This window comes from Wolffia australiana, chromosome 2 (genome assembly GCF_029677425.1).
Source record: "Wolffia australiana isolate 7733 chromosome 2, ASM2967742v1".
NCBI classification, from domain to species: Eukaryota; Viridiplantae; Streptophyta; class Magnoliopsida; order Alismatales; family Araceae; genus Wolffia; species Wolffia australiana.
Window position 1 is genome coordinate 8,011,172 of NC_135836.1, and position 16,074 is coordinate 8,027,245.

General features: G+C 41.0%; 1 protein-coding gene across 1 annotated transcript; it reads right to left on the bottom strand.

The window, feature by feature from the left end:
- Positions 1 to 11,721: 11,721 nt before the first annotated feature.
- PHR1 (photolyase 1) lies at positions 11,722 to 15,648 on the bottom strand. The gene is made up of 10 exons (XM_078591904.1): positions 15,294 to 15,648; positions 14,133 to 14,476; positions 13,566 to 13,806; positions 13,333 to 13,490; positions 13,214 to 13,250; positions 13,070 to 13,128; positions 12,694 to 12,775; positions 12,475 to 12,546; positions 12,072 to 12,309; positions 11,722 to 11,984 (listed from the first exon to the last, which is right to left on the bottom strand). Exons 1-9 carry the CDS (start codon positions 15,606 to 15,608, stop codon positions 12,109 to 12,111), a joined length of 1,509 nt encoding a protein of 502 aa, XP_078448030.1. The 5' UTR covers positions 15,609 to 15,648; the 3' UTR covers positions 11,722 to 11,984; positions 12,072 to 12,108.
- Between the last annotated feature and the right edge of the window lie 426 nt (positions 15,649 to 16,074).

The window sequence follows — 16,074 nt, forward strand, 5'->3', positions numbered from 1 at the left end:
TAGACGAATTGTTCTTACCAAAAGTGTTGGAAGCTTTATCTAATACTTCCCCATATAATGGAAGTTTTAAATTCACATTTGGTGGAAGGGAAGTCCAACATTAACCCTAAAGTGTATTCTACTGATGGTTTACACTATACATATATAAAATATTTCAAGTAATTCATAAATCAATTTAATATAGAAAAGCTAACCATAACCATTTCAAAATTAATAGTACTACATCCACGATTGAGAACTTAAATATTTATGTGCCGTTCTGAAACGTAGCATGATGATACGGTTAAAATGTTAAATTGAATTAGCTTTAAATGATATATTTGAACTTTTTTAACAACCAAAAACCTTTACATTCCTTCGCACAATGTGTAGCTTAAGAGTTTAGAAAATCATCGTAGTCAGATGCATGGTAATCTGATTTTTATTGGACTTTACATGACCCTGCACGATTTCAAGAATCCTATCAGCCTAATCTTCCGCATCAGGTATAGCAATATTTGACAACTATTATTTGAACTATTTTAAAATTTATATATATTGGAGTTTTGTGTTAATGTGGAGTGTTTCTTTATTAATGTCGACATTTGATAAGTTGATACTAAAAATAGGATTAAATTTTGTTAGTTTTATTAAAAATAAAAATACTATGGCACAGGACAGCTCTGAGTAACCAAATATTGAAAAGTATTATAATAAGAAATAATAGTATTATTATGAATCATTAAATCTGATTCAAAATGCTAGAAAGAGTCTTGTAACGCAATCCGAAGTGAATATGATATATTCACTCGTATAAGATTTAATTTTGATGACCCCTGAAATCAACCAAAGGAGTAATAGATTAAAACTCAATTGTCCTTTTGTTAGCAGATGGTGATGGTTACATCATGGCATTAAATCACCAAAAATACATTATATTTAATTCATATTTAGGGTGACTACGTATTTATGCATGCAAACATACCTGAAATAGACAATTTCACTGTACCACACATATCTTGGTGTAATTTATCCGCGCATTACTAAATCGATAAATGAATATATTAGTACGAGATTTCTCAAGTTAAATGTAACTAAAGTGTCCTCGCACCTTTCTAGTCAGGAAAAAATATTTTAGATTCATAGAACAATAAAATATCAGTTAACCGAATTGGGCATACAAAATGAATGAAAACTTGTTAATTTAATGGGAGTTATTGGATTGAAATAAATAGTTATGTTTATCTGGAATTCCATTGCACCAGAAAGGAACATGGGATATGTTATTTGGTATGGTTCTCAAACTTTCTTCTCATTATTTGTTTTTTTCATACCCTTTTTGTGTTTCCACTTTTCTTTATGTTCCTCCATTTGTTCCTAAAAATAAATATATTGATACATTATCTATACTGATGCAAGGTTTTGCCATTTATATTTGATAACACTCAAATTCAAGTTAATTTTAAGAGTTAGGTAAGTTTCGTATCTACCGTCCTCAAACGTTTCAGCTTCATTTTTCTTACAATCAGCTTCATGCTTTTGGTTTCTTCTTTCATTTTTCTTATGATGTTTTTTATAGCTAAAATTACAATTTGAACATTAATACTTTGTATTGGTGTTTTTCTTAAAATAAAGTTACTTTTGTACACTTGAATGGAATTTAAACTGTTGACACAAACCATTGCCACTTGCTTCTGAAAACATTGCACGTACTAATAGATCATTCTCGAGAAGTTTCATACGAATGTTTTAGTTCAAGTTATTAGGTAAGGTGATTTATGGAGATGATATATGAAGGTTTGACTCATAAGAATGTCTTCCTTTTTTCCCCTAAATTGCCTTTTGGTATCCCATCTATAGTTTATGATTTTAAACATGTTGATTGACGCAAAAAGAAAACCAGCCTTATCACCCAGTCCCCAAAAGGAAAGCCAACCATAGTATGTGCTTTTTGTCATCATCCATGATCAATGATGGCTTTATTCTATCGTTTAGACATTAATTTACATGGATGACTGATGACAAAACCACATAAAATATATGATATTTTTAGGGTCCTAATTGAAAACCATTTCCATATCCTTACATCTCCATCTTTAAATTTATTTGTGTACCATGGCATCGGTTGAAATAAATGTGCGCGGCAAGCCAACCACACATTCCATATATTGTCCACAATTTATTGATACAATGTATTCATATCACACACGAGTGATGCTTCTAGTGAAGTCCACAAATACATGACATGACTAAGTAAATTATAGCGGCATCATAAGATGATATCATTATGCGGAGATCACAAGTCCTTGAACATGTGCTTTAAATGTACCAATGCAAATGATACCCGAGAATGACAGAGAAATATCTTATAGAATAACAATATATCGTATGCTTGTATTATGAGTGCATCCGATCTCATAGCCATTATTGTAGCGACATCAACGACAGATGATGCTCTTCTGGGAAAGAGCTCACTAAATTAATATGTATGCATCCATGAAATATTATAACTATTGGTCAGGTTGAGTTAGGTCTCAATTGTGTAAGTGGTCCTCAGGTCTGAAACACCAAAGATATTTCATGGATTACACTTGTGTTTTGACTATGACTGACATGTTTCTAATCATGGAATTCCAACAGTCCTAGCATTTACATATTAATAATTTCACAAAAAGTGACCGAGAGTGGTCAAGATGGGATCATTCGTCCTCGGTGTAAGAGAAGACAATTGAAGTCCTTGGCCAATATATTGGATATAACGAAAGTGTTATTCGATGAATTTCTAATGTATCAACACTAACAGGAATGACTTGTTAGTTTTTGACGATTTAACGGATTAAAAGGAACTTGGTACAAAGTTGAGAAAAATATAATATCATGGAACAATAAGGATTAATATTTGGCCATCAAGTTAGTAGGCATGTGTTGGAGGGATGCATGGCAAAGATTGACATGGTAAAGGACCTACCTCTTCCCACAATTTCAAAACAACTTAGAGGGTTCTTGGCCACACCAAGCCATATAGGATGTTCATTTGAAATTTTGTCAAAAATTTTAAACCTCTAACTAATATTATGTATAAGAACTTTGAATTCATAATTATTTCAAATGCCATGATTTCTTTTTTGGAAATCAAAGATGCAGTAATTCATGCACCCATTTTTAGCTAATGTGTGATGCACCTGATTTTGTTTGATGAGAAGTCTTGGGGGAAATAAAGGATAAAAGACATTTGACCATTTTATTATTGTTGTAAAACTTTAATTGATGCCTGAGTCACTTAACTACGTGAAATAAACTAATAGCTATTTTTTATTTATAGAAATTTATATCTTATTTCCTTGGACAGTGATAGAGCAATGAATGGTTGGTGGCACTTTGACTAGTAGAGAAAACACAACCTCTAGAAGAGGACTCATAAATTATAGATGTAAATATTTGTGGTAATGCAGATAACGAGGGTTCGTGCTCATTAGCCCATTAGATGCACAAATATGGCAAGATTGGCATTCTTGAAGAGGGGGCAATCTAAGGAGGCAACGACCCTCATGTGGGCGTTGGATATCAGACCAAGAGATGATGATCCTCCTAGGTGCAACAACTAAGATCAAGGAGTAGTGTTGGCATACGTATTGCTTTCATAGGTGTAAAAGCAATCCTGGTTGTAGCAGAATGGCAGCGGTAGCAGAAGAACGAAACTGGAGAACTCTATAACAAAAGGGAAAAAGTATCATATTTCTCTAGTACCATGTGAATTGGTAAATATTGATTATTGGCAATAAAAAAGAGAGAACAAGCATGTATTTATATGTCCCCTGTGAAGTGTTATGTCCATTGTGGGGAAGACCCTAATGAGCTAACCAGATGAGCCATACTTTAATTTTGATGTATGTTTTATTTTTGGATCACAATGAAGTTTTTCATATTTCATTCTAAATCAAGTTAGTACCGTTATGTTTGATGTGACTAGTGTTCCTTTGTCTTCTTAGTAAAGTCAAGACTCTAGTTGAACAAATATGCCAATTTTGCAAATGTACCACTCTCTTTCCATAAGTCAATATGATCGTGGCGGCGGCAACAAGAGGTTGACAATGGGGAGTTAGGAGAGAATGAGAGAGAGAGGATGAGAGAATGAGAGCTAGAGAAATAACAATACACTAAAAGAAAGAGAGATGGAGGGATTGAGCAAGAGAGTGAGGGACATGGTTGCTAGAAGGGCCGCTTCGGTGGAAAGGTAGGAAGAAAAATGGCAAAATGCGTGTCCACTTTTCTTCCCTTATTATGAAAAAAATATTTCTTTTTCACTATGTATGACAAGGTCTTTATGGCCAAGCCTGTACGATTTACACGAGAGGTAGATTACTAAAGCCTTTTCTGATTTCATCTCTCTAGTGTATCTTCCTCTTCTATATCTTCTTGTTTGCTTTGAGACGGTATGAAGCCCAAAAAATGATATCAAAGCAACTCTAGTTCAAGGAGAGAGAGGAGAAGCAGCCATGCTGCGATGGAGGAGTCAAGCTGTGTCTTAGGCTGATGATAGGTAGTATACATATGTCCTTCTGCAAGCACATGACCTTTGGGATTTTTTTGAGAGAAGGATGGTGTTGAGGAAAAAAGGCCATCACACGATGTCAACTATGCTTGGAGCGATCACAGAAGGCATCTCTAAGCAATGTGATATCAAAAACATCATAAAGGAGACATAATACATTCTGCATGCGAAGAATGTTGGTGTAGATTGAATGATAAAGGTGAAGATTCAATCTCTTAGGAAGAAATTAAAACCCCTGTGATGCATGAAGATGATTTTGTGACTGACTTTGTAGGGAAGCTCTCTAAATTCATTGTTGACTTTGGGAGGCTTTGTGAAGTCATTGTTCAAAGGGGTTTCATCACCCAATTCCTCTGTGCTACACCAGCAAAGTTTGATGCTGTTATGACATCCATTGAGCAGTTCACCTACATTGCCATCATGATGTTGGATGAAGCTATTGGATCTCTCAAGGTCCACGCGGACACATGAGGGATCAAAGACTCAATTTCTTTTGGCTAAGGCAATGGGTAAGATGAAGAAGCATGCCGGTGGATGCTCTCGTGGGAGAGGACATGGCTATGGAAGAGGTTGTGGAAGAGAAGAGGATATGGTGGAAGAGGAGCTGAGAACAATAATTATGAGACTCGTGACGACAAGTTCTCAAAAACTTGAACATTATGCTTATGAGTGTCGCAAAGATGAGATGGCCCATGTTGTTGATGCTAATGACAAAGGACCATCAGCAATCCTTATGAAAGTAGCTGAAAATCCCAATAATGCATTACTTCAGGGAGTCAATGGGTGAAAATTGAAAGGCATGATGTCGTACCTAATTACTATAGCAATAAATTATGACAGGAGATAGCAGCCTATTTCAAGAGCTAGGTGGATCTTCAGTTGGTTATGTGAGATTTGAAGATGTGTCTATAAGAGAGAGTCACAACGGAGGAAGCATTATACTGAGGTGCCACGATGGAGGATTAATGAGTTTGGTTAATTCCCCCTATATTACAAGACTTGAATCCAGCATTTTGAGTTTTTACAGTTGGATGAGCAAGGACATAAGAAAAAAGATAGAGGGGGCTCTCTCTTCATGTATGATTAGCAGCGAGGGCTGAAGTTGAATCCAGTGGTGAACTGTATGGTTTTTGAGAACAAATCAGATCAAGCTTGGACATGGTGCAAGAGGTATGGACATTGAATTCTCCAATCTTTGAAGATTATGCCATCTCAAGATATAGTGAAGGGACTTCCTCAGCTTGAAATCCCTGAAATATCTATCGAGGTTTTGTTTCTCACAAGCAGCATATACGTCTACTTCCTCATGATGCATCATTTTGGGAAACCAGATACTTGGAAATTGTGTTTCTAGCATGCATCATAGATGTCCACGGTGATATTTGTGGGCAGTATAACCTACAACATTTGGAGGCATAAGATATTTCCTATTGTTGGTTTATGATTAATCTCAAATAATGTGGGTTTCAATTCTGATGGAGAGGATTGAGGAATTCCTAAGCTTTGGTGAATTCAATATTTTTTGATAAATCAGATAAGGGTGGTAAGATTGGAAGTCTCATAACTGATCAAGGCAGAGAGTTCAATTCCTTAGAATTCATTTCTTTTGTGTGGAGCAAGGAATAAGTGAAAGCTCTTATCTCAAATACTCACCTCGACAAAATGGTGTCGTTGAAAGAAGAAACATTATTAGTGTGGGCAGGATTAGAAGCATGTTGAAGGCAAAACATCTACCTCATGAACTTTGGGGTGAGGTAGTAAGCACTTGTCTTTACATTTTGAATCATGCTTCTATTATACTCCTTGATGAAATTACTCATTATGACTTTTTGACAGGGATGAAACCAAATGTGGAGCACTTGAAACTGTTTGGCTCTCTAGTATATTGAAGGTATTGGGAGACAGCCAGAAAAGCTGGATGAAAGGAGAAAGCCTATGGTTTTCATTAGGTATGTGAGTGGCACTATAGGCTACATGTGCTATGATCCTAACAATGGAGATGTCAATGGTAGTAGAGATGTTATGTTTGAAGAAGGTAGTCAATGGGATTTGGAGCTATCTGATGACCAAGAAGATAGAGTTACATTCAAATTTCCTAATTTTTCTGAGCTCACTGATATGTATGATGGTCAGTTTGGAGTTGTCACCAACTCTAGTGCGGCTGGACAACCACCAGAAGTGTCTCCCATTGTCGTTTCAGTCTTGATCGGGAAATATCAAATTAGGGGGGCATCAAGCCCCTTTAAAGGCTTGGGATGGACCTCTCATGGTTGTCGATGCAGTGGGATGGCCTTGGGGGTTCTCCTAGGCCGTCAAAATAACACTGCAGTCCCCCCCATTGACAACCAAGGGCAGAGATCGACATAACTGCCATTGGCTATCTGATCTCCTTCATATGGGGTTCAACAGTTGCAATTAAATCACATCCGTGGACCCTTTTAAGTTTGGTGTATCCCCCACCCACATAACATCCTAGTCAGCTGGCCTCATCATCCCTTTTTGCAATTCTGATTCGCTCGTTGAGGGCCCCACCATCCTCATCAATGGGTGCACCCAATCAAAAACCCATAAGAGAAAAAAAAGAAAAATTAATGAGATAAGAAGATAGTAGACAACATGTTCATTTCAAAAGGAAAAAAATAAAAATTAGACCAAAGAAAAATTACATTAAGAATTTTAAGTATCAAATGGAGGAGGAGTTTTAAATGAGTGATCTTGGTTTGCTCAATACGTACTGGCAAATAGAAATGTTTCATGAGGCTAGACAAATCAAATAGTGTCAAACGGTGTATGCTATGGGGATACCAGACCAATACGGCATGATGGATTGTAAACAAATCAGAGAGCCTTTGGAAGCACACAGGAAGTTCATCACAAAGGGACTTCATTTACCAGTGAATCCCATGGAGTAAACAAGCTTGATTGGGATCCTAAGGTATTTGATCCCTATTAGACCTGACCAAATGTTCTCAGTTGATTTTCTCACTAGGTTTATGGGAGCAGCCAAGATTATATTGGGGTATGGGAAAGGGACAATAGATTTTTTTGGTCTATGAGAAAGGAGGAAAAGATACTCGAATGGGAAATTCATACAATGAAAATGTTAGAGACTCAAAAGATTAGAAGAGCACGCCTGGTATGGTACTCTTCCATGGCCAAATATGATTTTCTGGGATCACAGAAGCAAAAAGATTACGGCACTCTCATTGTGTAAAGCTGAGTATGTGGCAGCCACCACTGTAACATGTCAAGATGTGGGGTTAGTTTTCTCGATTGGAAAGTTGAAGACCACAACAACAATTCCTTTGAAATTGAAGATTGTCAACAAATCAGCAAGTTTCTTGTTCAATAACCCGATATTCCACGGTTGTTCAAAGTGCATTGATACACAACATCATTTTATCTGGTCATGTATCCAGAAGAAGGATATTTTTTCTGTAGTACGTTCGCTCTGATGAACAACTTGCATACATGTTTACTAAGTCAAAGGGAAGAGTCAAGTTTTTAGAACTTCAAAGGAAGCCGAGACTTGTGGATTTCGGTGTTGAACGTCAAGCTTCCAGGGAAATTGTTGAATAATCAAATTGACATTACATGGGAAGACAAATGGAAAAATGTTTGGCAAGGTTTTTATGACCAAGCCAACCCATCTTCTCTATATGAGCGAACTATTTGTGTGATTTTGATGAGAGAGAGCATACTAGAGCTTCTTGAGATTTTGTCTCTCTATTCTCTCTTCATCCTTTTTGTCAATGGGCATGAGGCCCAACACAGTGGGACCAGTTGAGAAAGAGAGAGAGACACAAAGATTTACTCTCAATAACTTATCCGAAATGACATGAACTTAGGTATCTGAAGGCCAAAATTCAAGAATACAAAAAATGTTTTTTATTTGCTCATATGACTTTACAAGATGGATGAGGATGTTGTCTAGTGATGGGACAAAGAGGGGGCGTGAGGGCATGTGACATGTAAAGAATCTGTGACAGAATTTCTAAACACCATGGGAGACATGATGAACTATACATTGCATTTTCATCTGTCAGCAATCATCATCCATCCCATTGTGTCCCATTCATCTCATCTGGGATGTGCTGAATCCTATTGCCAACCCGAGGAGTTGCACATCATTGGAACCACCTGCACTTGAGATTGTCATATTCAGGGTTGTACTCACATGTTCTCAAGACCTCCAAAGCCGGATGGCATGTTCCATTCCTAAACATCAGATACTACTTCTATGACTCAATCGAGGTCTACTGCCAGTTGCATTTACCTAAGTCTTTACACAAAACCTAAAAGTAGTAGCCATAGGTTACATTATTGAGTCATGAAAATAATAATTATGATGATCATAGGTACTATGCATGAAATGCATTAAGATCGGAGTGAATAAACCCATTTACTATATTTTCCAAATATGTGCATGAAATGATTCAAAATAAAGACCAAATTGTTATCACTAATTTCATGACAAAATTAAGGATTCTGAGTGACTTGCATTTAATTATGTCTTCATTGTTCCATCTGGGCTTTCGCAATCAATTTGGATTTGACTGGATCATTGAAGTGATTTCCTAATCTTAGAATCACTCAAAAAATTATTCCTGCTACTATTCCTTGTAGAACATTCCTCATGGCTGATTTGACACACCTAACATCATCTTTCTCCCTCTCCTAAAAATATAATATTTAATTCTTTTTTATGGTTCGAAGATTTAACTATTTATAATTTTATTGGGTTAGATGATTAAACAAAATTATGCTCATTTATAAAAAGGCAAAATTCCATGTTTGGATTCAGACATGCAAATAAAGTAATTCATCCCCAATCTAGTTGATTAATAGGATCCTATCATTACTCCCCCTTTGAAAAACCAGCTTGTCCTCAAGCTGGTGTGTCAGTGGCTTGTGCGGTAGGTCCCCTTAGGGCAGCAGTGGAGGTGAGCACGATCGGAGTGGTGGGACGGAGGTGACGAGCATTTGTTGCTGGTGGTGACCGCGGTGGTGGTGGTGGCTCGTGGCGAGTTTGCGGGCGGCTTGCAGGCCGGTGCGGGGCAGGTTCCCAGGGCGTGGTGTGGCCGGTCCGCGGGCATGGCGCAGTGGATCCATGGGCGGTTTGCGAGGGGCCCTGGATGGGGCACAGTGGATCCCCAGGTGGCACGCAGCGCTCCTCCAACGGCATACGGCAGTTCCCCAGGTGGTGCGTGACACGTCTGTGGGTGGAGCGTGGCAGTCCTCCCACGGCACACGGCGGTTTCCGAGCAGTGCACAACAGGTTCACGGCGGTCCACCAGCGGCGTGTGGCGGATCCCCGGCGGTGAGTGCAGCTGAGACCGTCCCTTGAGAAACAGGCAGGCCAGGGTTCAGTTGGGCCGGTCTTGGGTAGGAAACCCATGGCCGGCCCATTCCCCAGGTCACTAGGTCGGTTTGAGTCCAGGGAAGCCTGCCTGAAACAGGCCCGCCTGATAGCGAAGCGAACCGGCCGGGGATGGAAAGCCCCTGGCCGGCCTTTTTTCCCTTTTGAGAAGGCCCGCTAGCTTCACGCTGGCGGGCCTTCTCATGGCGGCCTGGGCCGACCACGACCCAAATTGCCCTAGGGCACCCATTGGGGTCGAGGTACCTCTAGGGCGAACCCATGGCGGCGACCGTCAGGGCGGCACCGGCCGTTGGGTCGGCGGCCATCGTGGCCGATGGGTTGGCGGCCGTCAGGGCCGTGGCGGCTATCGGGATCCCGATGGTCGGCGGTGGAGCTTGGGCAGCGGCCATCGTGTCGACGGCCGTCAGGGCCGGGGCGACGGCTGTCGGGGCTGCGGCGGCGGTCGTCAAAACCGTGGCCATGGGAGCTGGGATTGTCAGGGTCATGGTGGCCTTTGGAGCAGCCATGGCGGCCGTCTGGACCGTGGCCGTCCCGGCCTTCAGAGGCGGCCATCGGGCAGGGTCCATCAGGGTTAGGACAGCAGCCATCAAGGCCTGGGCGGCAATTGACGAGGCCACGGCCGTCAGGGCAGCAGTCATCAGCGCCACTGATGTCGAGACCACGGTTGATGGGCCAGCGGCTGGCAGCGCTGCTGTCACCGAGGCCGTAGTGGCGGCCATCAGTGTCGTCGCTGTTGGGTGGGCGTCTCTGGCCTCGCCAGAGGGTCAAGGCGGTGGCGGAGGTGCCGGCTGTTGTTGCTGGATCGTCATCACGAATGACTGTATCTGCACCGCTAGGGTTGGAAACAGCTGCATCTGTGCGGCGAATTACCGTTTGAGCAAGTCTGCCAAGGATTTCGTTGCGGCATCGTCTCGCCCTGGGGACAATCCCGATTCCGATTTAGGCTCCATGACAGTGTGGCGGAAGCGGAAGCAGGTTGGCTCTAATACCAGTGATACGATCTTTGATCTAGGCTTGAATCGAAAGGATGGTAGAGAGCAACAAGAGGTAGAGGTTCCCAGGGTAGAGTGGTGAAACAGGAATGGTCGGGGGAAGGCCGAGCAGAGGGGGTAGGGATCGGATGGGGACGAGCCGCCTGGAGATGCAATGAGGAAGAGACGATCGCGAGCAACGAGGATCGTAGAGGGAGACCAGGCCTAGACGAGGAGAGGGGGAGACAAGCCACTACTTCATTCTTCTTCTTCTTTCTTGGCTGCCTTCCTAAAGGACGGGCATCCCTATTTAAAGGGAAATACATAATAGCAAATCGCTAAAGTGCCCCTGCAGGCTAACATGACGAAATTACCCCTAGGATCCTATCATTGTTTTGATCATTTTCTTCCAATAAATAGATGTGAATGTACAATTACAATTGTAATAAAATACTCTTGAGTGCAATAATTTCGGATGCATCAGTGGGGAGAGTCAGAAATGAGGCCAAGCTACCCATCAATTTCAGAAACTCAAATACTCACAACTTGGTTAATTATAACTCGACTTGGTCCACCGAATTATTATGTTCAGATTGAACGATGATGCTATGTAAATCAAATAAAATTTGAATTGATAAGAAAAAATAAATGCACATCTTTTAGGAAGTAATGTTTGAAAAACATATGATCATCAAACCGTTTAAAACCATATTGAAAATCATTAATACAAGCCATGACACTTGTACGAATATCCAATAACCATAGTGAAAATTTAAAATAATACATTCCTATTTTATCTGAAACTAGCAGAAACATCATTCAAATACAGTAAAGGAAAATACTTGCAAATGGAGAATTTATCAAATACCATCATAAAACACTATTTAGACAAAACTAGCAAGCTGCATGTTCAAAGCTCAACTGTTGAGGGCGGGAGAGATGATGATGCAAGTGAACATGCATAGAAAATACTCCAATCGGGTGCAAAATCCCAGGAGATCATATAACTGATCATGTTGATCCACTTCCTCGACACCATCAACAATCCCAGAGCATCATCATCATCATCATCCATGGCATGAACAATGCTTCCATACCCCTCCTGAAAAGAGATAAATAAATCAGTCAACCTGATAGCAATGAGTCAGACGATAGAACAAGACAAGGTCTTGAAAGAAAGAGGGTTGACCCCAAAAAATGGAGTTAGATTTCCTCCCGGTTCATCATCATGATTGATCTTGTTTGGGTGGACGGCGAGGATTGGCAGGTATGGCATCTGTGAAGGGCGAGCTGGCGGTTTTCCTCTTCCTGGCTTCATTGACCAAACGTTTCACAAGGGAGATGTAGCCGTCGACGTCGAACTTGCGCTTGCATCCGGCGAAGTTCATGTATCGGATCTTGCCGAAGACGGGCCGTTCCTTCCAGCCCTGCGGTCGAAGGGATAAGTGACTGATCATCCTGAGCTAGCTAGCTAGATGGATAGACGAATGGATGGATGGATAGATGGAGTTTGTTTGAAGAATGGTTGGATGGAGAGATGGATATATAGATAGATGGATAGATTGATAGAGAGAGAGAGAGAGAGAGGTTACCTGGTCATGAACGCCACAGATTGACCACATGCAACCCACATAGCCACTGGGATCCCGACCGTCTAGTTGATACTGGAAGGATATAATCTCTCATCAGTCGATTATCCATCTCTCTCTCTCTCTCTTTGTTTTCTCTCCCTTTCTTTCTCTCTCCCAATGTGTCTTTCTTTCTTTCTCTCTCTCTCACTCTCTTTCTTTCTCTCTCACACTCTTCCATACCTTGTCGTTCAGGTAGATCGCGATTGCAAGAGCTTCCTGAGGATCTTTGGTCCATTCAAGGATCTTCTTTGCCCAGTACATTCTGTAATGCAAAAGAGATGAAAAGATAGTTAACTTTGCGCTAATTTGATTAGGCTTTGTCGAGGCAGGTTTAACACTTTTTCAGCTTTTCTTTATTTATTTGTTCACTTTTCAACCGATTTTTCAAACGGGAACTATATTTGAGATAGGAAAATATTACAGGTGATCACTTAGTTACCCAATAAACTTTTGACAAATCATTAATGACGGATGAAGGTATAATTACCGAGATCAACAGCCAAAAATGGATTTTAATGAATAATTTAACAGGCATAAAGAGAGGATGGTTACTTGCCGCATGAATCCATGCATTTTACCATGATGGACCATCTCCATCTGGGAAGCGTTCCATAGCTGAAAAAACATTACGGACAAATCCGTGCTTCAACCCTTCGTCGTACAAAGGAAATAGTTACAGGAAGATATAAACGCTGCTTACTGGGTCTGCCGTTTTTGCAGTTTCCAACTGTTCCTTCCTGAAACAGCAACAAAATTACAAAATAAAATTTAAAATTGTCAAGAATATTGAAACTCCAGCGATGCTGTAGGTTTACCCACGTATAAACATGCTCTCTTTTGTCCCCTGCATGGTCCATGAGAGTTTTCTGCGCCCATTCCCAAGCACCTTTGATGCCATCATAGTGCGGTTGGTAGAAGCAGAAATTGTCTGCCAGCTCCCTTCTAACAATCAACTCCTCCAAGAACGCTTCCACCGACTACACTTGTTGTCCAATGGAAATTTATGCATCTCTTAAATATAAATAATTGACTATTTATATATAAGCGATTACTTGTTGACTAGATTTCTTGAATGTGTGGGCCTCCAGAGCGCAGCGTTGAGCAGAGATCTGACCAAAGTGAAGGTAAGGAGAGAGCCCAGAAAGAGCTTTCGGCTTAAGTGGGTTGTTCCTGTCAGTGTTATAGTTCTTCAATCGCTTTGTCAGGAATCCTTCACTATTGCCCATCAGAACCTCCATGGCAGCTCTCTCACCCGGCTCGCACCACGCCACCTCCGGCACCGCACTTCCTTCCCTGCCAGTATCATGAAAACTGTTAAAGACTAACATCCATCCTAAGTTAAGAAGTAGCAAACTTGGTATCAACTATAGTTTTTAACACAGCAGTAGGCACCTAATCTTAACATTATGCCTGAAGCCAAGTTATTGACTCTTTTGTGGCGTTTTTGTTAACATTTGTCAACTGTCAGGGTACCCAAAGTAGGAGAGTTAGAGATCAAGATCCTGCCTGAGTTAAGAAGTAGCACCCTTGAAATCAGCTATAGCTTTTTGCACAGTGGTAGGCTCTTGAAACTTAACAAAATCCCAACATAAGAGCCAAAGACTTGGGTTTTAGTTTACCTGCGTACATCGGCAAGGATTCCCTCCCAATCAATCTTCGGAGTATCTACACCCGACCAACTTGTAATGGGTGTTTGAAGGTCGGGAAATTTTTCGAGATATTCAGGGAGCAGCTTGTTAATCTTTGATCGGAGAGTCTTAGCACTGTACTCGAGCTTCCCGGAGGCGATCCAAAGAGGCACGACATTGTGAGCATCAACCTCTTGAACAGCCAGAGACGCGTTCACGCGCCTGCAGATATCGTCCTTAGTCTTGCGAACTTCCCGCAGAGGAGAGAAATCCGTCACCAACACAGACGCCTGGCAGTCCTCCAGAAACTGCGGAATCGTGTCCGCCGCTTCGCCCTGAAATACACAATTCGCACAGTTCTTACCGGTTTTTTGAATTTAAGCATACCGAGAGATTTCTTAATTTACGCACGAGTAATTCGTCATCAAAACCTATAGATTTTCAAATTTACGCACAAGTAATTCGTCGCCAAAACCGATAGATTTTCAAATTTACGCACAAACAATTCGTCGCCAAAACCGATAGATTTTCAAATTTACGCACAAGTAATTCGTCGCCATAACCAATAGATTTCAAATTTACGCACAAGTAATTCGTCACCAAAACCGTTAGATTTTCAAATTTACGCTCAAGTCGTCGCCAAAATCGATATATTTTCAAATTTACGCACAAGTAATTCGTCACCAAAACCGATTAGATTATCAAATTTACGCACAAGTAAGTCGTCGCCAAAATTGATAGATTTTCAAATTTATGCACAAGTAATTTGTCACCAAAACCGATAGATTTTCAAATTTACGCACAAGTAATTCTTCACCAAAACCGATAGATTATCAATTTACGCACAAGTAATTCGTCACCAAAACCGATAGATTTTCAAATTTACGCTCAAGTAATTCTTCACCAAAACCGATAGATTTTCAATTTACGCACAAGTAATTCGTCACCAAAACCGATAGATTTTCAAATTTACGCTCAAGTAATTCTACGAGATGATGCACATTTCTATCTCATTTTCTTTAAAAAAAAAAACAGCATGCCAGGTCCAACTAATTTCTGAAATACAAAACTCGCACGCAGTTCCTACCAATTCAAGCCGATGCTCAGAAGTATCTTGACAAGACGGAACATCGAAAGGAACCGAAAACTCACCCGAAAGAGGAAAAATGGGATCCCGAGAGCGGCGAGTCGATCCTGGAGCTCGCGGAGGCCGCGGATCATGAATCCGAGCTGCCGAGCATGCGCTCCGAGGAAGCGATGGAAGAGATTGAAGGCGACGGCCACTGGCTTACCGGATCGATTGGCGAGATCGACAGCGTGAATCAAGGCCCAGTTATCGCGAGATCTCTGATCTCTGAACATCCAGTACACTACAGGGCCCTTGTTCTTCCCACCGGCGGCCGCCTTGAGTACTCTGATGCGGCCGGCCTGCACGATTCCCCCATCCAAACTCGCCATTCCCGCCATGACGAAGACGTCGAAGCTCCCCCCAAGATCGATTGAACGATTAGACCGCTATAAATGGAGGCACGGAAGAAGGAGGTGATTGGTGCTCCAGGTTGCTTACCTGGCCGATTTCTGGCCGTCCGATGGCACGAGCTAGTTTGATGTTGATTTTCCCGCCATTACTTTGGATTACGGCGAATTGTAAAATTCGAATTTTTTAGGATTTGAATTTGCCTAGGTGGTCGGTTTGGGGTCGGTTGACGAACGATGGGATCGTACTCTTCTCTCTGATATTTCCTTCTTTATTTGCCTTTCTTCTTCTCTCACAAACCTTCCTATATCTAGGCATGCTTTTTTTGTTCTGTTCTTTTGAAACGAATAAAAATTTCTCACAAAAGAACCGCATAGGGCCTTGTTATTTGTTTTGATCTTTTTTGTGTCAAAATTAGAACAGCTTTTTGCACAACTAGAAAAATTCGAATAAAAT